The sequence below is a fragment of the Triticum dicoccoides genome, chromosome 2B (assembly GCF_002162155.2).
Source record: "Triticum dicoccoides isolate Atlit2015 ecotype Zavitan chromosome 2B, WEW_v2.0, whole genome shotgun sequence".
Classification (NCBI taxonomy): Eukaryota; Viridiplantae; Streptophyta; class Magnoliopsida; order Poales; family Poaceae; genus Triticum; species Triticum dicoccoides.
In genome coordinates this window covers 485,805,953-485,832,633 of record NC_041383.1, presented here as the reverse complement: position 1 = coordinate 485,832,633, position 26,681 = coordinate 485,805,953, and the positions used below count along the sequence as shown (strand labels likewise).

At 49.4% G+C, this 26,681-nt stretch overlaps 2 protein-coding genes and 1 pseudogene across 3 annotated transcripts; 1 reads left to right on the top strand and 2 right to left on the bottom strand.

Moving 5' to 3' along the window:
- The first annotated feature begins 1,163 nt into the window (after positions 1–1,163).
- LOC119364379 (ruBisCO large subunit-binding protein subunit beta, chloroplastic-like) lies at positions 1,164–5,379 on the top strand. 2 transcript variants are annotated; one of them, XM_037629857.1, is made up of 14 exons: positions 1,165–1,364; positions 1,446–1,571; positions 1,708–1,845; positions 2,067–2,162; positions 2,253–2,495; positions 2,600–2,834; positions 2,902–3,071; positions 3,227–3,304; positions 3,406–3,477; positions 3,564–3,668; positions 4,508–4,600; positions 4,718–4,810; positions 4,933–5,083; positions 5,171–5,379. In XM_037629857.1, the coding sequence occupies exons 1-14, from the start codon at positions 1,206–1,208 to the stop codon at positions 5,188–5,190; spliced, it is 1,779 nt and encodes a 592-aa protein (XP_037485754.1). In that variant the 5' UTR covers positions 1,165–1,205; the 3' UTR covers positions 5,191–5,379. The 2 variants fall into 2 exon arrangements, with proteins under 2 accessions (XP_037485755.1, XP_037485754.1); XM_037629858.1 differs by lacking the exon at positions 3,227–3,304 and having other exon boundaries at positions 1,164–1,364.
- Positions 5,380–5,735: 356 nt separating this feature from the next.
- Positions 5,736–9,362, bottom strand: LOC119360949 (annotated as a pseudogene).
- Positions 9,363–18,811: 9,449 nt separating this feature from the next.
- LOC119367870 (cytochrome P450 89A2-like) lies at positions 18,812–20,984 on the bottom strand. Its single transcript, XM_037633258.1, has one exon. The coding sequence runs from the start codon at positions 20,649–20,651 to the stop codon at positions 19,173–19,175; it is 1,479 nt and encodes a 492-aa protein (XP_037489155.1). The 5' UTR covers positions 20,652–20,984; the 3' UTR covers positions 18,812–19,172.
- Positions 20,985–26,681: the final 5,697 nt, after the last annotated feature.

Genomic DNA, 26,681 nt, shown 5'->3' with positions numbered 1-26,681 from the left:
CATCCATTAGGAAGGTTTGGGGCGGAGTATGTGTGTGTGTGTGTGTGCGGGGGGGGGGAGGGGGGGGTGGGGTGGTTATACTTCTCCTTTTTCTTTTCTACCCTCGAAATGGCAGAGCTACATGCCTGCAATGTTGAATACTATGGCGTTAAAAGCAGTTTGTGGGAGCGCGACCTAGTAGCAACGGTCACTGGCACTAGCGGCTCATTGGCTAGCGGCTTTTCGCTCGACCTTTTTCTGTTTTGGTTCCTAGAAAACGGACTACAATTTTTTTGCCTTTTTCCTTAATTTTAAGAAAAGCAAAATCAAGAAAAGTTCATGAATCTGAAAAATGTTCATAAATTTTTAAAAATGTCTGGATTTGAAATTATTCATGGATCTAAAATATGTCTGCAAATTATTTTTTTCATCAATTTGAAAAAGTTTCTGAGTTTGTAAGATGTTTACGAATTACAAAAAATGTTCATGGATTTGCAAAAATGTTTTCATAAGTTAAAAAAATTCATGGATTGGAAATTGCGAATTTGTTTCATGAATTAAAAATTGTTCACGAATTTAAAAAATATTCACCAATTTAAAAAATGTCCTCCATCTGTAAAGAATTATAAGAGCGTCTAGTACATTCATTTTAAAATTTAAATAAAATAAAATACAAAGAGAAAAAATAAAAAGGAAGAACCATAAGAAAAAACAATTAAAAAACAGGAAGAAAAAAACAGGCGTGAAATCTTCTGGAATCTTCACAAAACCGTTCTCGCTAGAGAAGGGCACGCGGGCAGAAGAATTATCCAAGCCCAGCGACTGCCGGGGCCTCGCTTCGCCAGCTCCTCCGCCACAACAGCTGCTGCCTCGACGTCCTCGCCGTCGCCCCTTTTGGCGGGGACGCCGGGCCGGGACGGGACCGGCAGAGTACATATTTCTTTCTTTTTAAAAAAAATAAGACCAACCCAATGGCTAATGCTTATTGGCATTTTTTTATAGAAGAAACTTCACGAGCACCACATGTCCAAGCCGGAAATTGAACTTGAATGAATTAGCAGCAACCTCAGCTGCCCAGCCAACGGGTCGACGGCCCATCCTCAATATTTCTTTCTTGAGTTCTCAACGCTTTTTGGCGCGACGCAACCGCGTATCCACTGCCTTCCTCCCAGCAACAGCAGCCTTATCGTTGTCTTCACCCCCTCCAACCTCTCACCTCTGCACAAATGAGCAGCATGTCGAGGATGCCGCTCCCTCCGTCCCCTCCCCCTTCCCTCTCCAGCAAGCCCCCCACCCTGCCCTTCTCTCCCAAGAAGACGCCGCCGATGCCCGTCTACAAGGACCTGCACTTCAACCACGACCTCTCCGCCACCAAGAAGTTGCAGGTAACGCAGCAACGCTTCAACCATGGTGGGTTCTGAATTTAGCTTCTTGCGACGGGTGGCAATTGGGTCTCCGCTCTGCAGGCTGGCGTGGACCTGGTGGCGCGGCTGGTGGGGGTCACCCTGGGTCCCAAGGGGAGGAATGTGGTGCTCGCCAACAAGTATGGCCCTCCCAAGATCGTCAACGATGGGGAGACTGTCCTCAAGGAGGTACTCCCACTCACCTCATGCCGGCCTGCTCTTCAGATTCAGTACATGTTCCTGCAATGCTGGGGTATTTTTCAATCTTTTGGAGTGATTGTAATTTTCAGTAAACTCATTTGTTTTTTCTACTGGATTGTACAAGATCGAATTGGAGGATCCGCTGGAAAATCTAGGAGTTAAATTGGTCAGACAGGCCGGCGCCAGGACGAACGATATTGCCGGCGATGGGTGTACCACTTCTATAATCCTTGCTCAAGGCCTGATTGCTGAAGGAATGAAGGTATGCTGATACAGAATAGTACTCCCTCTGTAAACTAATATAAGAGCGTTTAGATCACTACTTTAGTATTCTAAACGCTCTTATATTAATTTACGGAGGGAGTAGTTCTCTATATTTCTTGGTTTGGAAAGTCAGCAGGAGAAGTTTTTGGTATAATGAACATTGACAGGCACAAACAATTCTGAAACCTAAACCTGCATCTGAATATTTTAAAAAAGTAGGTTCTTGCTGCTGGAATGAATCCGGTTCAAATTGCGCGTGGCATTGGGAGGACTGCTGATGCTTTAGTTTCTGAACTCAAGTTGATGTCACGGGAGGTATGGTTTATCAGTTAAGCTATGGCTATGAATGTTTCTGTATGTTCTTAGCACAGATATCGTAACATTTTGTAAATTGCTGCCTTCTAGATTGAAGACCATGAAATAGCACATGTGGCTGCAGTTAGCGCGGGAAATGATTACGCTGTCGGAAACATGATTTCTGATGCTTTTAAAAGAGTAGGCAGGGAAGGCATGGTTAGGATTGAAAACGGGAGAAGCACTGTAAACAGTTTGGAGGTTGTCGAAGGAATGCAGTTTGAACGTGGTTACCTCTCACCTTTCTTTGTGACTAAACATGCAAATATGTCCGCGGAGTACACTGACTGTAAGGTAGTGCAGATATCTCCATCATGTCTCCCCAGGCCACTGCATCAGAAGATGCACACACATCACTCTGCTGGATAATTTCAAGAGTTATGTTTTGTCTTTTGTAGATCCTGTTGGTTGACAAGATAATTTCTGATCCAAGGGAACTTTTAAGGGTATGCTTTAGTGCTGTAAAAGAAGATTTTCCATTGTTAATAATTGCTGAGGATGTCGAAGAAGAAGCATTGGCTACTTTGACGAGAAACAAGCTATCAGGGATGATCAAAGTGGCAGCAATTAAGGCTCCTTCTTTCGGTGAACAAAAAACCCAATGCTTAGAAGACATTGCAATCATAACAGGAGGTACATAACTGGGTCACGAAATCAACTGATGCAACTCCAGTCATCAACATCTCTTGTTGGTTTTCAGGTACAGTAGTGAGAGATGACATGGGATACACACTAGAAGAGGCAGGGAAAGAGTTCTTAGGCTCTGCTTCTAAGGTAATAGTCAAGAAAGATTCAACACTAATTGTTACTGATGGAAGCACCCTTCATGCGGTTGAGAAAAGGGTTGCTCAGATAAAAGGCCAAGTTGAGGTATAGCCCAATAATTTGATGCAAAACATGGAATTGTCCATGTGACCTTTTATATGTACGTACTGGAGAAACTGCAGTTAAAGCTTCTTGAAGCTACCATGGACATATGAATATGGTCATCTTAATGCGGTCATATTTTTAATTCTAATTTCCAGAACTCAAAGGAGAGGTACCAGAAAAAGATACTGGGTGAGAGGATTGCAAGGTTATCTGGTGCAATTGCAATCATTCAGGTCATCAGGTGTCACAAGTATATTTATAGCTAACTAGTAACTAGCCTTTTGTGCCGTTTGGACTTCATGATTCTAAAAATCTGGCATCAAGTTAATTGCAGGTTGGTGCTCAAACAGTCATTGAGCTGAAAGATAAGAAGCTGAGAATTGAAGATGCCCTTAACGCAACCATGGTATCACTAACCAATCTACAATCTTATTATGCGAGGTTCTGTGAAGTACGATTTTCCTATTTCATAACCACATTTGGATATTTCAGGCAGCTATTGAGGAAGGTGTTGTAGTTGGTGGTGGATGCAGCCTACTAAGATTATCCCAGAAGATTGACATGATCAAGGAATCATTGGATAATTTAGAGCAGAAGGTAACATACTATGGTTTCATTTGCAGTGCAAAATGCAACTAGGGAAATAATGAGCATGTGGCCCTAATTACCACTGTAGAAAATGTCTGAAGGACTATAGTACTACCGAGTAGATGATCTAATGAGCACACATTACTAAACGTTTACAATATCCATCTTGCTAATTTCTGGAGAGCAAAAACCTAAATCTTGATCTATATTAAATCTGAGAACAAACCATGGCATATGAGAGGGCAACATCATCCCGATTTCGTTGCACAATTACCCCATCCAACAAACATAAAATGTTCATAGGGAAGTACCCCAGTGCACAACAAAAAACAAGAAAATGGAAACAACTCACAATACGACAATCAGTATTCCAAAATGCCGTACTATACATGGATTTTGTTTGTCCACCAAGTAGTGAATGATTTGGCTGTGTGCAATCTCGATGGCTCGACTAGCTCTTTACATTGTGTTCTTGCAGAGACTGGGTACTTGGTGTCATCTTGATGTTAATATATTGGCCCTTATAAAAACAGAGTGAATGATGCACATAAAAAATCCATTAATTTATTTCTCCTACTCTGGCTCCTTATATCTATAGTTCATCATATATTCAAGAATAAAACATATACTGCAATCCACAGGCCCAACTCGAGTTCACCACAATCCTGGCCTACTGGTGCAACTATCCTTTTGTAGTGGTCAAGGTGCTTGTGCTTTATCGAAAATACAGATTTCTTGATCCATGGATACTGCAGCAATTGATATATAGTTTGGATGACCATTTACCACACTGATAAATGCACTGATTTTTCTGTCTTGAGCCATAACTCCTTTCATTCCATGTTCAGATTGGTGCTGACATCTTCAAACATGCTCTGAGCTACCCTACCACACTAATAGCTAACAATGCCGGGATGAGTGGCAAGTTCGTCATCGAAAAGGTAATCAATAGCGAGCGGTAGCTCTTTTGGTTCGGTTACATGCACATTTGTCTGGTAAACTATTCTCTACCCGAGGATAAATTCTGGCTAACATGCATTTGACTGCTGCTGTTGAAGGTGCTGTCAAATGACAATGCAAGTTATGGCTACAATGCGGCCAACGGCTGCTATGAAGACTTGATGGCTTCTGGAATATTGGACCCATCAAAGGTTAGTGAAATAATGATGGAAGAATGGCTAAAATAATCCAATGTCTCTCCAACTAAACCAATTAATAACGCTGAATGGCATCACCAACTCTGCAATTCGTTTGCCCTGCACAAATGTGTCAGGTTGTGAGGTGTTGCATAGAGCATTCTGCTGTTGTTGCCAAGTCTTTTCTCACCTCCGACGTAGTGATCGTGGAGGCGCAAGAAAGCAAGCCGGTTCGCATAAGGCCCCCAATGCCCCCTAGGAACTTGATTCCCCCAATGCCTGCATCAGGTAACAACTATATTTGCACCTTCATATAGAAAAGATGCATCTTCTTTTCAATAATATATCGTGCTTACCCTGGTCCGATGCTTTCAGTTTCAGGTATTCGAGTGTAGCATGCACGCTTTTGTTCGGAGCCACCACAAATATGGTACCGAGGACATGAAAATGCCTGGGGTGAATAATTTTGTGGGCAAATCTGTCAAGATATGTGGGTATTCGAGTGTAGCATTTTTGAAGAAAGATTTACTACTACTTCCAATTAAACATTCCTCTTAAGGAGAGGAGAGCGAGGGTCCTCCTCCTCAGGCCGGGTGTGCAACGTTTTCCTCGGCAGAGAAGAACTCAAGAAGGTACCCACCAGAGTGCCCGTGGCTGCTTTCCGGGAAATTCGTACAGGCACACACACTACAGCTGCGGTTCAATCTAGAGCATACAGACAAGTTTATGCGAGCAAATAGCATCCCATCATTTTGATGATGAAACTAATCAATCTTTTCCTTTGGAGAAGCATGATGCACGAAGGCAGGAACACAGATAATTAATTGGTGTGCCTGTGTGGGAGATAGTGGAGCCTTGGGGGGTTGGATATGGTATCTTTGCACGTGCCGCTAGCTAGAACGAACATGACACTGGCACATCTCATGATCGAGAAGCAAGCTGGCGAACTGAAAGTAGGTTAGCTGATGAGCCATCGAGGACACACATGTGCAGCTGATACTCTACACGGAACGGGTGCGTCGTGTGACACGGGTGGAAAGTGGCTTCTTCATCACCTTGAAGAACACGTTGAGGTCAGTCATGTCGACCCCGCCGCCACCCTCCACCGGCGGCGCCCACTCGAACTCGCGCACGAGGGCGCCCAAGAAGCACTTGATGTTCACCATGGCCAGACCCATGCCCGGGCAGAACCTATGCCCCGCACCAAACGGCATCATCTTCATCTCCTTGGGACCTGCTGATGGCCCGACGCCCTCCGCCTCGCCTCCAGCCAGGAACCGATCGGGTTGGAACTCGTCGGGATCCGTCCACGTCTTGCTGTCTCTCCCGATGTCCCCCACAACAAACCGCACGTTGAAGTCGCTGGCCGGTACGGTGGTTTCGCCCAGCAAGGTAGCGTCCTCGGCCCGCACTCGGCGTGGGACGAACGGCACCAACGGGTGCATCCGGGGCTCTCCAGCACGACTGCATGCAGTTACGGCATCCTGCGGAGGCTCTTGTCGACGGAGACCGTGTCCACGGCGTCAACCTCGCGACGCAGCTTGCTTTGGACCTCTGGCTGGATGACGAGGTGAGCGAGTGTCCATTCGATGATGGCCACGACCGTATCCGCGCCGCCGCCGAGGAACTCAGACACAAGGTTCACCATCTCGTCGTCTCTAAGAGCGCGCCGGCCATCGATGTCCATGCTGCCCGTGTCGTCACTGGGGACGCGGACATCGATGAGTGAGTCGACGTACGGACGCCGGACGCCGCCATGGCAGGAACGAGACCTCCGCCGTGCTGCGATGAGAGGGAGGAAGAGCTCAGCTTGGCGGCCACGGAAGGCCAAGAGATGGCGCAGTCGCCTCCGGTGGACGAACTTGGCTAGCCTGGAGCCGAGGGCGATGCCACTGAGCTCCTCGGCAGCGACGACGAACTCCTGTATCACGCGCTGCATGGCGCTCACATGGCGTTCGTCGACACCGTCGCCGAAGCACACGCGCGCAACCAGCGCGAACACGGCGGCGTAGAGGTGATCGCGGACGACCACCTCGCCCGGGGCCTGGGCGGACAAGCCAGCGACGAGGCCCTGGATGGCCTCCCGCTGCAATGTACATGTGTGCAAATTTTTAGGTCGAAATACATTAAAATGTGAGCTACACAAGAAAAACAAACTTGAGGCTTTTTAACATATGTACTGTTCATCTTTAAAGTCCATGTTTTTTTTTTGCTGCTCACAATTCAAGGTGTTTCATTGAATTTTTTTCACACATACACTTTACATCCTTGCGTAGATGTGTATTTTTTTCAGAATTTTTTGAAACTGAAATTTATGAATTTTGTATTTTTTAAAATAAAGGGCTTCATGGAGCTTGGTCTTTAAAATGCCGTACTCTTCTCTATAAAGAAATATAAAAACATTTAAATGATAAATCGTGAGTGGACATGCAGCCACACGTGATCGATATTGACACCGCATGTTACCACACGATTTGGCATCTACAACACTTATGACTGTATAAAGTTTCCATCTTTTGCAACTGACATCGGCAGGCAGGAGATGGCCCACAAGGCAGGTCGAGCATTGAAGTGAGGCGTGTGTCAATTGCATCCGGTCCCAACGGCTAGCTGCACCACGTGGACGCTTCACATGGTCTTGTAAACTGCCGCCCAGCCTTCTTCTCATTGCTCCTTCTCAATTTCTCCGAGTCTAGCCGCAGAACACCACCATGTGTTCATCCAAGTCTCAGCGCAGCTCCACACCTCCCGCATCACACCACGCCGCCAACCAGGTGCCGTCGCTCCCTTTCATCAGTTGCCAAAATGCAACACGGGCTATGCGATCTGGTTTGTATCAGCAACGGAAGAAAACCAAGAGGGATATTTCTACAAGTGTGAACAACATGAAGCAAGTTTTTCAAGATCCTTCCTGACCATCTTCTACACGCCATGCTAAACATTTGTTGTGTATTTTGCAGTACGAAGGATGCAGTTTCTGAAAGTGGAAGACCAAGTACATACAGTGCTTCAACGCACGGCGGGGACATCTCATTTCACATGAATTGGTTTATCGGCACGTATCACTTCTTGAACAAAATCAAGCATGGCCGGATAACATTTTTATCTTGGGCGTCGTCAACCTGCGGGTCATGGCCATGATCTTCATGTGAAAGCTCTGAAGCTCCCAGTTCATGTTGCGTCCTACGTACACATGCTCGCCTATCAATAATGCATCTCCAATGGTTGTGTGCATCGAGTTTTAAATAATTAGGCGAACCCTAACGGTGAAATACCAGCAAAACACATGCAAATACACCATCAAGCAGGGACGGCATTTATACCCCGCAGCAAAACAAAATGCCACGCGCTATGCATGCACCACACACAATAATTTAGCACTGGACAGCCTACTGGAGTTATGGCAAATTAAAAACAGCCCAGCATGCATCAATTACACCCAGTTGCCCTGCAGCCCATAATGGCACCCAACAACCGTTCAACTTTCTCATCAGGGCTACGTATCTGTGCTCCGTCCTCTCAAGCTTTTTCTCGTCTGAATCCGTGACATCTGTTTCTTGGCGAACCTCAACATAATCTACAAATCTGCAAATCTGCCAGCTGGGTCATCTTAAGTCACCTCCCGCACCGTGCCTAGGCGCCCAGAATGACTTCCAAAAACCTGCGAATCTGGGTGAAAGACTTCAATGTCTCACTGGAGGAACCAGATCCAGAACTCGCCCCCACGAAATTCGTAATGCCGGGGGATTGAGGCAGACGAGAGATTACTACAGGTGGGCGCTTAAGCTCGTAGGCAAAGAAAACAAGAACAATGCATCAGATAATGGATTGGATGGGCTAACGATCTTCGTCTGTGCAGAACCCATCTCCTCTCCTGATTCTGTTTTCCCACATGAGACGGCTTGGGGGAGATCTACAGTGCAAGCCACCAGCGAGTGCCTGTGTTGTGTTCAATGATGTCTACCCAACACCGAGAGTAATGATGCCATCACGGGGGCGCGTGGCATGGGGCGTTAACAGCCAAGCGCGTATTTGTACGATCATAAATGTCGCCTGGTCCACTGGTAGTGCATATAGCGCGATGTATTCGCGAATGCTGGTAATTACGAGCATCTACAGCCGGACTTGCAAATCCGGCCTCTCAAATGTCCGCGGACGCGCGGCACTAACCGAGCACCTCTCAAATGTTGTTTCGCAAATTCACGTACCGTAAATTTTGATCTTTAAATTCATGCACGTCGATAATACGATACAAATTGTATGAATTTCAAAGTTCAAAATCAAGCAAAGTAAATCATAGTTCAACAAACCGGTCATGCCAAAATGAAATCAATGTCCGAGCATGACGGATGGCCCTGGATCACTGGTCGAGCACCTGCTCCGAGAAGAATGCGTCGTGCTCTACCCGAAATGCGTCCTGCTCCGCCTGCATCCGGGCTGCCTCCTCCGCCTGCATCGGGGCCGCAACCGCTCTCGTCGTCTCGTACCCCATGCGGTCGTTGATCTCCTTCTTGTCCGCAAGCCACTTCTTCGCATGCTCATCCGAGAGGGTTTCGTCCGTCAACATGATCCTGGCATCTTTCGCGTTCGTGCAAGTTGCAACCTCTCCTTCTCAATCTTTATGTCGCCAAATGTCTTGGCCTTCTCGAGTTCCCATTTGATCGCCACGGCTTCTCCAACTCGATCTTCTCCCTCTCAATTTCAAGCTTCTTCTCCGCCCTCTTCCGCTCTCACGCCATCCTTTTCTTTTGCGCATCCAACATGAGCTTGTACCTCTCCTCCTTCTTGTTTTCCCTCACCGAAAAATGCCCGTCCATTTGGATGACATTTTGGCAGCCGAGGCATCACGGGCGGCACGTGCCTACGGGCGGCACGTGCCTTCTCCTACCTGTTTCCCATGACTTGGCAGCTATCCTTTGGCATGGTGGCTTTTCCATTCGTTACGACAACTTCGTCATCTTCATCGTCCAACCCAATTGATTGGTTGGAGCTTGAGCCATCATTCCTCTTCTTGCTGGTCTTGAGATCGGCCACAAGTTGGTTCCATTTCGGCTTGCCATTCAATATGACCCAACAATAACTAAAAGGAAATGGCTTCTTCTCCACCTCGTGATACAAAGTGGCCGCCACCGCCGTCTAGCAAACAACATATATATGAGCATGAGAATGCAAACACAAGAATCATATGCAAATGACGAGAAGATGAAGCAATTGAGCTTACGTGAGTTGCGACTCCCATCCCACTTTGAGGGCGTTTGATCACTTGTGAGTAGTAGCCGACGTACTTGTTCACTTCCCATTGAATGAACCCCCAATGATGTTGGAGAGATGCCACATTGCGGGTGGTCACGATAGGATGCGGCTCCACATACTCCTTTGTTCGTGATACTACTCCTTCCAAATCTTCGTCCAATAGGTATTCCCCTTTTGCTCGGTGCCGCATAGTGGATCCGTCGTTGCGACCAACCAAGTTTTGACCAACAAGATGTCCTCAATTCTTGAGAATGCCGGACATCTTGCCTTCATCGTCTTGGTCCTCTTCTTCTTCTTGCTCTGATTGGGATCGAATGTTGTCCCAACTTCAAATGTGGTGGTGGTCTCCAATTCATACTCATTTTGGTCGGATCTTCATTGCCATTGATCATGTTCGACAAGAACGCCTCCTACATGATTATGATTTGCAAGCATTCATCATGTGTGAAATGAACTAGTGGTCTATGCAAAAATCTGATCGGGTAGGAGGAAAGAAAACACACCGACTCTTGTTCCGTCATTCCGTCGAACATGTCGGTGGCAGCCTGTGCACTGCGGGTGCCCGTGCTCATCCGTGTCCGAATGAGCTGCGGCGAGTCACACACGTTGACTACCAGCATCTGCGTGGGCGAAAAGTTGTCCGAAATGGCCTAGTCGGCCGTCAAATCATCCTCTGTACCAACGGGGTCAGACGGCATAATCCGCGTCCCAAAAATCCAGGTCCGCCTTTAGATCACTACTTTAATGATCTAAACACCCTTATATTTCTTTATAGAGGTTGTATTAAGCAATTGATATTACATATAGAGGATATCGTGTATGTCAGAAAAACGATATGTTCCACCATGATCAAGCTAAATGATCTTGTGATATATTATTGATAACAAAAGTGGTTACTTTAGGTCGATATATCTTTTCTCCAGTACACGTGGGAACATATCATTGCATTAATTGATAGGTAGATGGAATACTTGAGAGCTATCGGTAGGTCGATCTATCTATATATATTAATTAGACGATAACATGTGCAACACACAACTTTAACAGTTTTGCTAGAACTTAGCTAGATGAGATTTAATTTGGTCACATTCACCTTTTATAGCCACTGGATGTGATGCTATAAGATGCGTGTGTGCCGACGTGGATGGTAGAAACTAGGGTTCTACCGGGTCTAGGTCGGAGGTTGTAGGGGAAAGAGGGAGCTGGTCGTGGACGAACACGCGGACGCTGGCGGCTGGGCGCCGTCATGCGCGAGGAGGCGGCGACTGAGAAGGAGATGGCGCAGAGAAGGAGGAGGCTAGGGTTAGGTCTCCCGGCTCCCTAAGGAAGCCGAGCAAATATGATTGCTTCTTGCTTGATTAGATTGATACATCTCCTCTCCTTATATAGAGAGGTTTACTTGAATCCTAAGCAAACGATAAGATAATCGAGCTAAGCCCGTAATAATAATAAGATAACTTGGGCCACAACCCATTGGGCTAAGCCCCTAATATGACGGTCATAACACTTCTCCCCGCCTGCACAAACAGTTCGTCCTCGAGCTGTAAGGTGGGGAAGCGCTTGCTGAACTCCTCGAGGTGATCAACCAGCGTCAAACACCTTCGCGACAGCTGGGGCGGTCTGGTCGGCGGCGACGGCGTCCTCCTCAATGTAGTCTGCAGCCTCCAGGTAGAAGAGTCGCGGGCAGACGTGGCCGGGCGTGTAGGGCTCGTCGCAGTTGAAGCACAACCCTTGGCGGCGACGCTCGAGTAGCTCGACCGAGGTGAGCCGGCGGAACGGGCGCGCCACGGTCGTGGCGAGGGGTGCCGCAGAAGCCTGAGCAAGCCAACCCTGTGCGGGAACATCTGATCCAGGTAGCGGCCCAGTGCCCCGGGACGGTGATGCCTGTTGCATGGCCACCGCGTGACGCTCGAACGCGCGGGCGTAGTACATGGCCGTCTGGAGGTCCTGGGGTCCCTGCAGCTCGACGTCCACGCGGATATGATCTGGCAGACTGCCGATGAAGAGTTCAGCCCGCTGGTGAGCCGTCACGCCGGACGCGTGGCACGCCAGGGCCTGAAAGAGGTCGGTGTAGTCTTGCATCATAGAGGTGAAGGGAAGGCGGCCCAACTAGGCCAGGCGGCTCCCGCGGATCGGCGGCCCAAAACAAAGGAGGCACAACTCATGGAAGCGCTCCCACGGGGGCATGCCACCCTCGTCCTGCTCGAGGGCGTAGTACCATGTCTGGTCTACACCGTGGAGGTGGTAGGATGCCAGCCAAGTGCGCTCGGACGCGAGCGTGCGCTGCCCACGGAAAAACTGATCGCACTGGTTGAGCCAGTTAAGCGGGTCCACCGTGCCGTCATAAGTGGCGAAGTCGATCTTGGTGAACCATGGTGGCGGCTGGGTCGGTGCGCCATGGCCGACCGGCTCGGCGGTGCGGAGCAGTGATGATGACGACGCTCGGTCAACGGCGGGGAGGCCGTAGTAGGCCCCCGCCGAGCAGGACGAGGCCCCAGACTGCAATGTGGGTACTGATGGGTGCCCAGCCTCCGTGTAAACTGGGGGTGGCGGAATTGGGGACGATGACAACGGAAACTGGACCTGCTGGATCGGGAGGCCCCCCGGTGTGGACTGGCCCAGTCCGGAGCTGGGCAGCGGCGGTGGAAGCTGGACCGGCGCGGCCGGCGCGGTTGGCGCGGTTGGGGCCGGCGCGGGCCAGTACGGCCACTACGGCACTTGGGCAGGCGCGAGAGGCGTGGGTGGAGCCGCGAGAGTCGGCGCGGGCCACTGCAGCCAGGACAACGCTGGGGTGGCTGGCGGCTAGAGCGATGGATGGCCCCCGACGATCGCCACGGGAACCGAGTACCAGGGCAGGGCTGGCGGCGGAGGCGTTGGCGGCCTGTACGGACCAGCCAGGAGCAGCCGGATTCCTTGGACCGCGACGACCAGATCGTTGAGGACGACGGTCATGGCCTCAAGGGAGTAGACGAGCGGCGTGGTGGAGGGTGATGGCGGCGGACCCGTGGAGGAGGGCGACAACTGGCCGGTCGATGCGCCGGCGGTGGAACCCATCGGCGCCGAGGGAAAGACCAGCGGTGCCGTGGAGAGGATCGGCGATGGCGCGGCGGCAGCGATGGTGAGGGGCAGCGGCGGGCTTGGTGGTGGTGATGACATGGTCGAAACCAAGCTAGCTGATACCAAGCTGGTAGAAACTGGGGTTCTACCGGGTCTAGGTCGGAGGTTGTAGGGAAAAGAGGGAGCTGGTCGTGGACGAACACGCGGACGCCGGCGGCTGGGCGCCGTCGTGCACGAGGAGGCGGCGGTTGAGAGGGAGATGACGCAGAGAAGGAGGCGACTAGGGTTAGGTCTCCCGGCTCCCTAATGAAGCCGAGCAAATATGATTGCTTCTTGCTTGATTAGATTGATACATCTCCTCTCCTATAGAGAGGTTTACTTGACTCCTAAGCAAACGATAAGATAATCGGGCTAAGCCCCTAATAACAATAAGATAACTTGGGCCACAACCCACTGGGCTAAGCCCCTAATATGACGGTCATAACAGTGGGTTGTATCCGTTTTTGTTTTCCAGGTGAATGAGACCAAATTACGTCTCATCTAGATGAGTTTTAGGTACTTTCCAATTTTAATACTCCATAATTCGGAAGGAACGGTCTGTCACCCAGCTGTCTCAATCATCATCCCGAATCGCCTTGTTCTCTCCGCTTCTTTTGTTTCCTCTGCCGGTTCTTAAACAAATTTCTTAGGGCATCTCCAACATTGAACCCTTAATCCGGATACCGTATCCGTCCGCAGATGACCTAGGTATGGGTCCGGTCATGGTGAGCATTAAGTGCTTCTTGGCCACGCTCGTGCCCGAGTTCGAGTGGGCGCCACCGGCGTAGGGCGGCGACGATATCGACATGACTGACCTCAACGTGTTCTTCAAGGTGATGAAGAAGCCACTTTCCACCCGTGTCACTCGACGCATCTATGCCGTGTAGATCTTGAAGCAGTTCTTCTTGCACCTGCACATGTGTGTCCTGGATGGTTCATCAGTTCGCCAGCTAGTTTCTCGATCATGAGATGTGCCAGTGCATGCCATGTTCGTTTTAGCTCGCGGCACGTGCAAAAAGACACCATGTCCGACCTCCCAAGGCTCCACAATCTCCCACACAGGCACACCAAAGTAATTGCCTGTGTAAGGGCATGCATCATGCTTCTCCAAAGAATAAGACTGATTAGTTTCATCTGCAAAATGAGGCGATGCCATTGTTCGCATAAACTTGTTTGTAGTCTGTACAGCCAACAGGGGACCGCAGTTGTAGTGCGTCGGTACAAATTTCCCGGAGAGGCGCCATGGGCGCTCTGGTTGGCACCTTCTTGAGCTATTCTCTATTTCTCTGGCGAGGAAACGTTGCACACACGGCCTCCATCTCCACTTCATAAGAGGAGTGTTTAATTGGAAGTAGTAAATCTTTCTTCCAGCCCTTATCTTGAGTTTTTGACAGACTTGCCCACAAAATTAAATAACTCCTCTCGGAGCCCCTTCTCCTCCCCAAACCTTTCCAACTTGAAGACGCCGAAATCTTGGCTCTCCGCGCCGGCAATTGGCGTCGGCAGTGGATCTTCGTCAGGGTCATGGCGCCGCCACCCTCGCTCTCATCTCCTCGGGCAATGAGAGGAGCAGCCGCCACAACAGCAGTCACGACTCCTCGCAGAGGCCGCTCTGACGGATGAGGGATGGAGCTCATGACGGAGCGCTCGCGTTGGGAAGACTTCTTTTAAAATTTAGACTCCACGTTAGACAGGGAAGAAAATGTTTTCAGTGTTAAATCTCTACTACCTAAAAAAAGCTTAACGTTCCGTCTCCCCTAAACCGTCATACGTCTTCGTCCGACTCCCACCACCCCGTCCATCAATCCCCCCAACCCATGCAAAAAAAATAATTCAATCCACCCAACCCGACATCCGATTCCCTCTGTAAAAATCGCACATGCCATTCGCTGTCTCTCCGCATCGTCAATTGCCAGAGGCGCGCGCATCTCTCTTTCTCTCTCTCTAGCACGAGCACTCTGCTGCCGCCTGCATCTTATGTCTATCTCGCCCCCATCGAGAGCAGGCAACGCCCTCGGCGATCGGTGGCCGTGACCAGGACCCTCCATCGCGCCCCTCTCTCCGGCCAATGCGCTAATCTTGTCGTCTCTCTTCACCCGCCTCCCTCTCCGCCCAGTAGCCTTCCCAAGGCCACCCCTGCAGAGACCACTAGAGTCGGCCATGACTAGATGCCACAAAGCTGTTCCTATCGGCCACGACCATCTCTGCCACGCCCCTCTCCTTGCATCTCTCCACCCCCGAATGCCAATCTATCCTCCAGCTCTGGCGGGGGGTTTCTCTTCCAAATAGCAATGCAAGGCACACCTTCTATCTCGTCTCCCGTGGCCGCGGTGCCTTTAATCTCGAAGCCGGCTGTAGTTGACGGAGCAGGTCGCCATGACGAAGCGCTGATGAGTGATGACTAATGCAGCAACGTAGTCGACGCCTGCCCGCTCCAAGCTCCTCGATCCCGCTACCGACGGCTGCCGCCCAGGATGTTCCGCCAATCCCGGCGACCCACTGAATCGATGTCGCCCCTTCTTGCTTCACCGTCGCCGGTGCCGGTTCACCCTACTTCACCAAAGGGGTCTCTCTGCTTTCTCGCCCGAGTGGTGCCACGATGCTCTTGCAGCCCCACGTGCTCTCCGGCTGCACTACCATCAGGGGCGGAGCCAGCGTAATGGCGTTGGGTTCAGTTGAACCCAACGACTTTTCCTGGCCGGGTATATGTATACGTATATGTACTTGCATGAACCCAGTGAAAAATAGAGCTTGAACCCATTAAACTTATAATGCAACGCAAGAAGCCCAAAAGCCCGTAAAGTGAACTCCATCCGTGACAGCCTGCCAGGCAAGTTCGTGGCTTCGTGACCCTTCTAGGTATTCCTATTTTCCTGTAGACATGTACGCGTACACAGGCAGCCGCCAGCGCCACGACCTTTCGCCGTTTGCTTCGTGGACTCTCTCCCAATCTCCTCAGCCGGCGACGAGCCCCACCGACAAGGGTAGGTCTGGGCGGCAACGGCGATGAGCCCCGCCGACAAGGGTGGGTCTGGGCGGCAACCTTGCCGCCTAATATAAACCAAAAATTCAAGGTACTGAGTCGCATCATCAGATCTCCTCTCCGTTAAACATGGTGTAGTTTTCTAATTGCTATTCCCTGTATTTTGATTGATCTAGGCCATAAGATAGTATTTTTCAGATATAAACTGATCACTAGATTGAGGTCATCCATTAGAGGTAGGCAAAGTGCACCAAATACGACTCCAAGTAGTCTTGTGAGGCATTCTATACAAAGAGGAATTAATTAAGACAAGTTGCCTTATGATCTGATTTATAGGAAAAAAAATTGAGTACACGAGAAATTCTAAGGAACTAGATGAGATATATTTATAACTATATAAGGGGCTTCAAATGTTACTGCTTAATTTGGATTATCCACAAAGAGAAATTGGAGATACTAAACTTAGATTTAGTCCAAACTAATGATGCGGACAAATAAGATATTACTTTTCCTCTGGGCTATCAACTTCTAAAGCTAGTAATAATACTGTTTGTTGTCACAACATCTGTGGATGGATGCTTTTCAGCTACGAATGTTGTGAAGAAAAAAATTGCACAATAAAATTGATGATTGGCTCATCGGTGATTGTTTAATTTGCTATGCGGAGAAAGATATGTTTTCTGCCACTAGTAATGATCTGGTGTTTGATCCTTTTAAGTAGATGAAAATCGAAAGCGGACACTCTAAAATTTAAGTGACTTTACAACTTCTTTCGCATGATGATACTTGTTTTTAAACTTCTCAAACTAACTTATCATTTTTTAATGTTTTTAGGAAGATGAGAAGCTACAACCAGGGCTGCAAAGTATTTTTGGTATTACTCTATTTTTAATATGTAAGGAACTCAATTTATAATTTCATCCAACAGGTATGCCTTGCACTTCAGCTTTCAATGTAACCCAATTTGTGATAAGTAATAGCATGTGTATGTTATTTTTAGTGCTATACTCTTGCTTAAACTTGTGTAAAATTAGACTTTACACTTAAATATAGCATACCAAATCTTTATAATGAGTTTATGAGTGAACCCAATGACAAAAAATTCTGGCTCCGCCCCTGACTACCATCCACTTCTGTCCCTCCGTCAGTGGCTCAGTGCACACGGCCATAGATTTGCATCCATGGCACAACGGTTGCGTGTGTCTGCTCTCGATGATGCATGCTCCCTCTTGTCTGCTTGCTTCGGTGGTACTGATGCTCTACGTACGCGCACACACACGCAAACTCCCACGACGTTCCACCAATACCGGCGAGTGGCGAATGTGGCTTAGCAGGCTTGGAGGTGGGTAGTGACGTTCCAGCGTTTGAAGCGCGGCGGGAGCGGAGGTGTGGAGCGGCTGAATAACGTGTGTGGATATGGGCAGCGGTTGTCTGGCATGTCCTGGGCGGAGCGCATCGAGGTGTGCACATCAATGGGTCGACGCGTGAGGCGTGGCGGGCGTCGAGGTGAGCAAGGGCGAGAGCAGTGCCCGTGGAGGTGGGCGCTGCGCCCTTGGGCAGCACGACCGTGGGCTCCTCTCCACGGTGCCGCTGCTCTGCTAATTAATATGTCAATACTGTGTGTGTTTCTCTCCTAATTGATACGCAAGTAGTGTTTCTTGGAAGTTCATAGTATGCTGAGAAGTTGCGTCGATACGAAGAGAGGCGAAGGGAGGGAAGCAGCAAAATGAACATCAGTACAGTTTGAAGGAATTGTTGAGATAATGTGTTGAGAAAAAAATATAGCAAAGAATGTCTATCAAGATACGCTTCTTGTGACATAAACATGCTTTCGCATGTGCTCCATGACAATCTAAATCCATTCTAGAAAGAAAGTCCAGATCCTTGCCGTCCTGGTTGCCAACAAAAAAAAAAGCTCAAATCATAACAAAAAAAAATAGAGTTCAAATTACAACAACAAAAAATCTCCAAGTGTACTTTTTTTTGGAACACACTGCAGATGCAGACGCTCATGCACTCACCTTTATAAACGCACGCACGCACACCATATTCCTATGAGCACATCCAAAAAACTGACCTACGTCTAGGACGTCTGATGGGCTGGGCATACCATTGTTCGCCAAACCATGCAACCACATGTTAGTTCGCAGAAAGAACTCTAAGCATACTCCCGGTGCATACATGAGGAACATTGTCTTAGAGAGATTCTTCGTGTTTAACCTATTGTTTGGGAATCGTGTATTGCGTCGCAATCTTCAGTCAACTGTTCACTTCAATTATTCGAAGGATTTACTTCATGTAACGGTACTTATCTATGTCATTTAACCATCTACTTGATTGATTGGTAATATTCTTGCTACCTGGTAGCAACAGACGGTCATTTAATAGAACGGTAGGATGAGCTATGATTGATCTAGGATATGTGAGGGCAAGGAAATAATGAGACAAGGTGGTGTGGGAACGAGAACCAATGCAACCAAGACGACATGGGATGAGTACGCCATCTAAGAAGGATAGGTGGAGATGGGACAAGGGTGGTTGGTCGATAAATAGATTAGAGTAGGAGACCTGCTATGCGAGGAGAGAAATAATCGAAATAGCTTGATTGAGGAAGGCGGTGGACACACCGACATGGTTAGAAACTACACACAACACCTTTTAATCAAATGTCACTATATCTTCTTTTTGTTGTGACAACGTAATATTACGCTCCCGGTGCAACGCACGGGCAATTTTCTAGTAGGGCTAAAAAAATTCAAGACAGTAGTGTCCAGAACAACCTATGCCCCGCACCAAACAGCATCATCTTCGTCTGATAATCTCCTCGGGACCTGCTGACGGCCCGACGCCCTCCGCCTCACCTCCAGCCAGGAACCGCTCAGGTTGGAACTCGTCGGGATCCCTCCATGTCCTCCTGTCCTCCCAATGTCCCCCACAACAAACCGCACGTTCAAGTAGCCGCTGCCCGGTACGGTACGTAGTTTCACCCGGCAACCTAGCGTCATCGGCGTAGGACGAACGGCACCGACGGGTGCATCCGGAGGGTCATACCGCGTCGCGAGGCACGAGGCGCGCGCGGAGCGGGCGATCCATGACGGTGATGAAGAACCCGCGGAATTCGGTGAGGTTCACCGCGTTGTCCTCTCCGTCGGCCTCCCACCACTCGAACTCCTTGACCAGGTTGGCCACGAAGTACTCGAGGTGCAGCATCGCCGGCACGATCGCCGGGCACGCGCGCCTCCCGGCTCCGAATGGCATCATTCTGAGCTCCCTCGTGCAGGTCAGGTCCGTGTCCTCGCCGTCCCCGCCGGGCATGAACCGCTCAGGCGTGAACTCTGTCGCATCCGACAACGGTACCGCGTCGCGGGCGATCTTCCCAACGAGGAAATTCACCGTCGCGCCACCGCCCGGCACACTCGTCAGGCCGACCGCCTCCGCGGCCTCCTTGCCCTCCATCCGGCGCACCACAAACGGAAACGGTGGGTGGCGCCGCAGGCTCTCGAGCACGACGGCCTTGAGGTAGGGCATTCGCGATAGCTCGGCCTCCTCGATGATACGCTGGTTGCAGCCAATGGCGTCGACCTCGATCCGCAGCTTCTGCTGCAGGTCGGGGCGTTTTACGAGGTTGGCCATCGTCCATTGTAGGGCAGCAGCCGTGGACTCCAAGCCGGCGCCGAGGAACTCCGAGATGAGGCTGACGAGTTCGCCATCCGTGACGGCCCGGCCGCCGTCTTCATGGATTCGCAGGTCCAGGAGGGACTCCACGTAAGTCTTGAAGCTGGCGTCATGCTTGTCCTTCCGGTTATTCTTGACCTCGGCGACGAGCGGCAAGAAAGATTCTTCTTGCTGCCGCCGGAGAGAGAGAAGCTGGCGCCACCGTGATGGGTAGATGAGCTTGCTCATCCTCGGGTACCTCACAAGCACCCCAAAAGAGGGCAACGCGACGAGGATGTCACGCTGGAACTTCTGCATGGCACGGAGGCGCGTGTCCCCGAGCTTGGAGACGACGTCCTTGCCGAAGCACATCTCAACGAGGACAGAGTACACGGCGAAATAGAGGCTCTCGGCTGCCGGGGCGCCGGATCTGAGGTCGCGCGCCAGGTCGCCCAGCACGCGGGCACGGGTGTCGCTGAGTCGGAAGAGGCGAGATGGGTGGAGGACACCGGCAGCTACGTTGCGGCGGACGGCGCGCCAGTACGGGCCGTATGGCGCCGACAGGATGTTATGGTGGCGGTCACGTGTGAGGATGGTACTTGGCACCGCGCCGGTGGGGCGGTCGAGGAAGGCGGCGCTGTGCTCCACCAAGGCGCGGTGCGCTATCGCACGGCCTGTCACCTGGATGGAGAGGCCACGCCGGGTGCCCCGCGCAACCCGAGTGGTCACCGGCGCGAGCTTACGCAGCCAGCCTGTCACGTGCTCAATTCTACGAAGGTGAGCGGTCAAGATGAAGACAGCAACGAGGAGAAAACACAGGCTGGCGATGCAATCGGGGAGAGGCGTGAGCACGCCGATGAGGTGACCCATTGTCAATGGAAAAACCTTAGCTAAAGATGCAGATGAAGACCAGTATTTGTAGTCACTCAGGGCATATTTGGTTGCCAGCCATTTTGGCCTCTTTTGTGGAATTAATTAATAGAGATGGCTGCACGCATCGGTTGATGCACACGTTAGGGGTTTAACCTCCTTTTTCAAAAAAAGAAAAAAAAATGCCCCTTTGCTTATGTGGCCCTGTAGAGTCTGGGTTAAGGTAATGCAGGCTATAAATCATGTTCCGCACTTTTTTTGATACATGCATTGCATTATGAGATAGGTATTTTTACATGCGTCATGGAGTAGCTTGACACATGGCGTGTGGTTGGCAGCAGTAGTTGAGGGTTATGGATGTAAAGATGCAACAGTTTAGCTACATATCAATTGCCTGAATTCTTTCTTTTGGTTCAGTTGATTTTTTTTACTCGAACTTCCATGCATGCGTGAATTGCATGATGCAAAATTTTAAGCAAAAATGCTAGACGTACGGGAAGATTTTACAAGAGTTAACGGACTAACCCTCTCCCCTCACTAATCTCCCCCTCCTGATTTTCAGGATGGGGCCCGCTTCATCTTAACAATCAATCAACACATCCCACCTAAGCCTAGCCTGTAAAGCTCCTGTAAAACCTCTGTAGATGTAGCATTGCTGAATTTTAAGTGGGGTTATCTTTTGGATTAGCTGTATGCATGTGGTGTCATGCCTGCCGGTATACGCTGCACCTTTTCTTTTTTCTTTTTATGCGAGTTTTTTTTTATGCGCCCCGTGTGTGTGAGTGTGTTTTGTGTGGGCGACAGAGACGAATCTTTGACATTTGTATGTGTTCCATTTTGTTTTTCTGGTCGGGTTTTTTCTATAGGGGTATTTTTGAATGTTGGGTGAGTAAATGTATAGACGCAAGAACTATATAATATAGATATAATATAAATTATATTTCCTCTGTCTCATAATATAAGAGCGTTTTTGACATATGAGATGGAGGGAGTAATACACTACTCTATTATATTTTTATTATTCTCATATTACAAAATTTGTCATTTCAGTGCTAAATCTTGTGCATGTTTCCCCCCTTTTTCTTAAGGGTATTACCAGGGTTCAATTCATGGACTTGCACCCGTGCTCGTATTATGTGATTGTCCAATTGTACTATGCCAAAAAATGCCACAATTCATTCTCTCTTTAAAAAACTGTATTATTTTTATTTTTTATTTTTTATTTCATTTTTTCTACTTCTGGATATAAGGCTAATACTAATCGATGCAACTATTCGTTTTTCTTAGAAAACTTCATTATTGTCAAGTGAGAGGACACTACTAGGGAAAACCCTAGCAGTAGCGTGGGTTTTTTGCCTATCAGTAGCGCGGGACGACGCGCTAATGATAAGGCGCTACTTCATCCCACGCTACTGCTATACATGGCTAGCAGTAGCGCGTTTTAGTTCAGAGCGTTGCTGCTAATATCTGCAACGCTTTTTAGCAGGAAGCGCTACTGGTAAGGGAGTGCTCCTGCTAACTTTGTTCCCCTCGCTACTGCTAGTTTTATTAGTTTCTGTTTTTTTCTGCATATTTGTTTTGTATTTGAATAGGCTTTATACAATAATCTTTAGCATATCATACACATACAAATGTAATCATAGCATATACATATAAATAGTCTCATCAAATCATGTCATCGTCATAATCATCATCCAGCACAAAGTGGTCTCTTGTCATCATCTCGAAAATAACGATACAAGTCTCGATTACTTGCAACCACATCATCATCAGTCTAAACAATGATATACGCGAGAAGAGCTATCACTATGAGTGAGAGCGGAACTATGCAGTACATGAGTTCGTATCCCTCTCTCGCATTAGCGTGAATCTAAACTAACTACTGGCTGTCGCTCGGAAATCAGAAACCGGTACACCTGGGCCTGACACTCCGGCCACTCGTCGTATACTCCTGGCGTAGCACTTCTTCCCCATCGATGATCTATGCACCTGCATCGTCACATGAGTCGATGATATGCAACATATATAGTTGAGCAACAAAAAGAGAGAGACTTGGCAAAAATGGAAGCAACATATCATAAGCATAAATAGCAAAGTTCATCGTACCCAAAATGCCCTAACTAGAGTGATTTTCGCAAGTCGAGGAGGAGGACGGTCTAATTACATCACAAATAAAGTTTCGTCGTGCATACCTCAAAGTTTTGTCATACAGAAAGTATGGACTAAACGGACACATTGTCATATATCGACAATCACTCCAACATGTCGTTCCATCCATCCATGTCAGGGAGATAGTCCCCGAGCTGAGTGAAAGGCTTCATGTCGAGACGCTGAGAGGCTACGCGTGTTCGGACGTCTTCCCGCGACATTTGTCCTTCTTCGTAGAACATCCCTGTTTTTTCGACGACCTTCTTCATGATGATTTGCGCAAGTTCGCGCTGGATGTGATAGAACTCAGCTCGAAGTCGATGATCCTCGATATCTCCTAAGTCCTTTGCCCATTGCAGAATATGGGCATCGCCGGATCTAGGTGACATGCGAAGGTTCTGGTGATCCCGTCTGTACTCCAGCATGTGGTGTAGGATATAGAATCCATCATTAAGAGAATCACTCGGTTGTTGGATGTAGTAGAAGTTGGTCTTATGGCTGAAGGCGGGCCTGTCGTCCCTTGTCTTCTTGTCGTTGAACTCTCCACCCCGTTTGCTGTAGTAAAAGATAGCACTGTCGAGAACAACTTGATGTGGGTGTAATCCTTTTTGGTAATGTTCTTCGAAGAGTCCAAGTAAAGAGCGTGGGAGTATCGGGGGTAGAGGATCATGAGGACGGCGTGCCCGCCGCTGCGCAAAATAAGTACACGTCAAATTAATTAGCCTCCACCGTGCAAATGAATGATTGACATCGAAGGAAGGATATCCGTGCGAATAACTTACAGGGGATGATAAGGCACGAGAATCGCCTCCTTGTCCTTATTGGCGAGCATGAAATTGACGAGGTAGTCCCTCGCGTATTCACAGTGCTTTGCGCAGACTGCCAAGAAGCCCTCAGGCATGAAGTACGGGTCAGCGACACAGATAAAAGGTATCTGCTCAACCTCGATGAGGTAGTTCATGTGCAAGGCATAAAGGCGGACAAACGTAAAATCCTGCTTCTTCCAGTGAAACATGTCGAAGATGTAATCGAATCAAAGTAAGAACTTCTCCGCGGTGGGAATGTGTCGACGTACGACAATTGCCACAACACGTTAACCACGTAGAGTGGGTATCCTGGATTTTCCGAGGCAAGGAGGCCTTTCTCTATCCGCAACACATCGTCATGAAGTCTCCTTACATCACCGAATCTGGCCCCTATCGCTGCTTTAGGTAGGATTGGTTCACCGACGATATGCCATTTTGCTGCACCGGAGATATCTATACGGTCTTGAACTCGAGGCTGCTGAGGCGGCTGGATAATAGAAGCAGCTTTGTTTCCTTTCATCGGTCTCTTCCTAGACTTCTTTGCTACCGGAAGGTTGTCCATAATACGTTCAGACTTCGGAGGCGGCAATTCAGGCACCGACTCATGACGCTCAAACCCTAAGTAGGCGCCAGTATGGACATACTGTTGAGTGTCATCGTCATCGTCATCCTCATCTATGGCTACGTCACCAGCAACTAATGGAGCCTCTTCCTCACCCCCTCCGCTATCACCCAACACGACAGCCGACGCTAATTGGGTAGGTGAGGTGTTGATGTTCATACCTAACTGCGTGCTCATGGGTGTGCTCCCGGCCGCCTCCAGACAAAGCAGACTCTTTGGCCACAACAGGACCCACCCATTGCAACAATCACCAAGCCGTCGTGGGGTCTCGTCGTCATCCCCCACTAGTACCAGAGGAGCCAAATTCCCGTGGCCCGGTTTGACACTGGCCACGGAAACCTTGAAGACGTCCGGGGGGATCGGCCGACTGTGGAACAATGGTTCCTTCGGCTCCATTATCGTCGCCTTCTTCACGTCCACCTTCTGGTCGCCGATGGTGTACAATATGGTGCACGGGGTTTCGTCGGCCTGCAAAGAAAAGTCTGCGACATGAGACATTCGAAAGGCAACGAAAACAAGAGATTATACATTTATTGAAGAGGGCCGGTGTGACAAATACCGTGAGGGCGTCGAGCTCAGCCAAAGATGAAGCACCGCCGAGCACGTCCGATGCCGGAGCCGGTGTGGGAGCAGGTGCAGCTGCAGGTGCTGGTGCTAGTCGAGCTGCTCCCGAGAAGTCAGCGAGGGGAAAGTCCGCTGCATCTTTTTTTAGATTTTGCCCGCTCCAATTGAAAACGGCTAGAACCAAGGTAGTAGACATATCTACAAGCACCTGTTTTGCGGCAGCTACTGTTGTGGTTCTAAGTCTGACAGTAGTGTAGGGGGGTAGGAATGGAGAGGCAAGATCCTAGCTATGGAGTAGTTGTATACGCAAGGGATTTACGAGTTCAGGCCCTTCTCGGAGGAAGTAACGGCCCTACGTCTCGGAGCCCGGAGGCGGTCGACTGGATTATGTGTGTATGAGTTACAGGGGTGCGAACCTTTTACACTGAGGAGGGGGGTGGCTTATATAGAGTTCGCCAGACCCCTCCGGCCCTCAGTTATGTAGGGTTTAAGGTACATTAAGATCGGGCGTTACCGGTAACGCCACAAATAAAGTGCTATGATGACCATAAAGTCTACTTAATAACCGGCCGATCATGTGCAGAGTGACTTTAGATCTCCTGGCTGTCGAGTGGTTGGCTTCATGGTCGAGTGTCTTTGAGCCCGTCGAGTGGAACACTTCTGAGTCGATTGAAAGGCGGTTTCTTCTAGAGATGTCCTTGGAGAGGGTAGTTTGGACAGGTCCATGACCCTACCCTAGGTACATAGCTTCATCATTAGTCCCCGAATGGATCGAGGTTTGAGTGGGGAAGGAGTTGAGAACTCTTCCGACCCATTTTTCATGCTATGAGTGTATCTTGTTCTGGATCCATGAACTTAAGTAACGACACCAACTTCTTTTTCGGTCACCTTGATCCATTCTTGGTTTCAGTCGAGTGAATTTCTTTACTTGAAAAGCTCCGAGTGACGGTGTGGAGGAGATCCTCCGTCTGACAAGTTGCTCTACTGCTCGCGGATTTTGCGGGATTCGAATTTTGGGAAGCGCGCGGGGCGGAGGATGCCGCAGTAATCGGACGAGATAGGGCGGAGACGCCTCGATCTCCGCGCCACCTTTTTCGCCACGTATCGCGTGCGTGACTGTTGCGGGATTTGACAGGATCGTCTGGGCCTACAAGTCAGTCACTCGGAAGCAACTCCATATAAGCCGCTGGCCCAGGGCTTTTGAATAGTGCGCCCCCATTCTTCCTCTTTCTTCTCGAATTCCTCCGCCACCTCTGCTCTCATCCCGGTGCCGTCGGTCCGTTCGAGCTTCGTCTGCGGCGATGGTGAAGGAGAAGGCGGCGGCCCTGGAGCGCGCGAAGAAGGCGACGGCGCAGGCGAAGGCGAAGAAGTCCGGCCGGGGCGGATCTTCCTCGAGGTCTGCCTTGCCGCGGGGCTGGATCCAGGCCGATTGGATGCCCTCGGCGATTCTTCAGGAAGACATCGATGACCTGGTCGAGGGGGGACTCATTCTCCACGAATCTGCGCGCCTCCCGAGGAACGAGATCGAACCGCAACCTCTCGAGGGTGAGTGTGTCCTTATCGCCACCCACGTCGACCGTGGATTCTCCCTACCCCCTCATCCTTTTTTCCGGAGTTTCTTGAACTTTTTCGGAGCGCAACTTCATCACTTTATTCCAAATTCCATCGTGTATCTTGCTGCCTTCGTGTCTTTGTGCAAGAATTTCTCAGTCGGTTAAGAAAGCCAAGTCGAGTGACGATAAGACACAAGTGATTCAGATGTGCGGGGGTCTTGGGATCCAAATGAGAAGCAAAAGTTCCTTTCCAGCCATGACCCTTCCTGACTCAGTCCGCGGGTGGCAGTCGACCTGGTTCTATTGCAGAGACCGGCTGACCCTAGGACAGGCGACG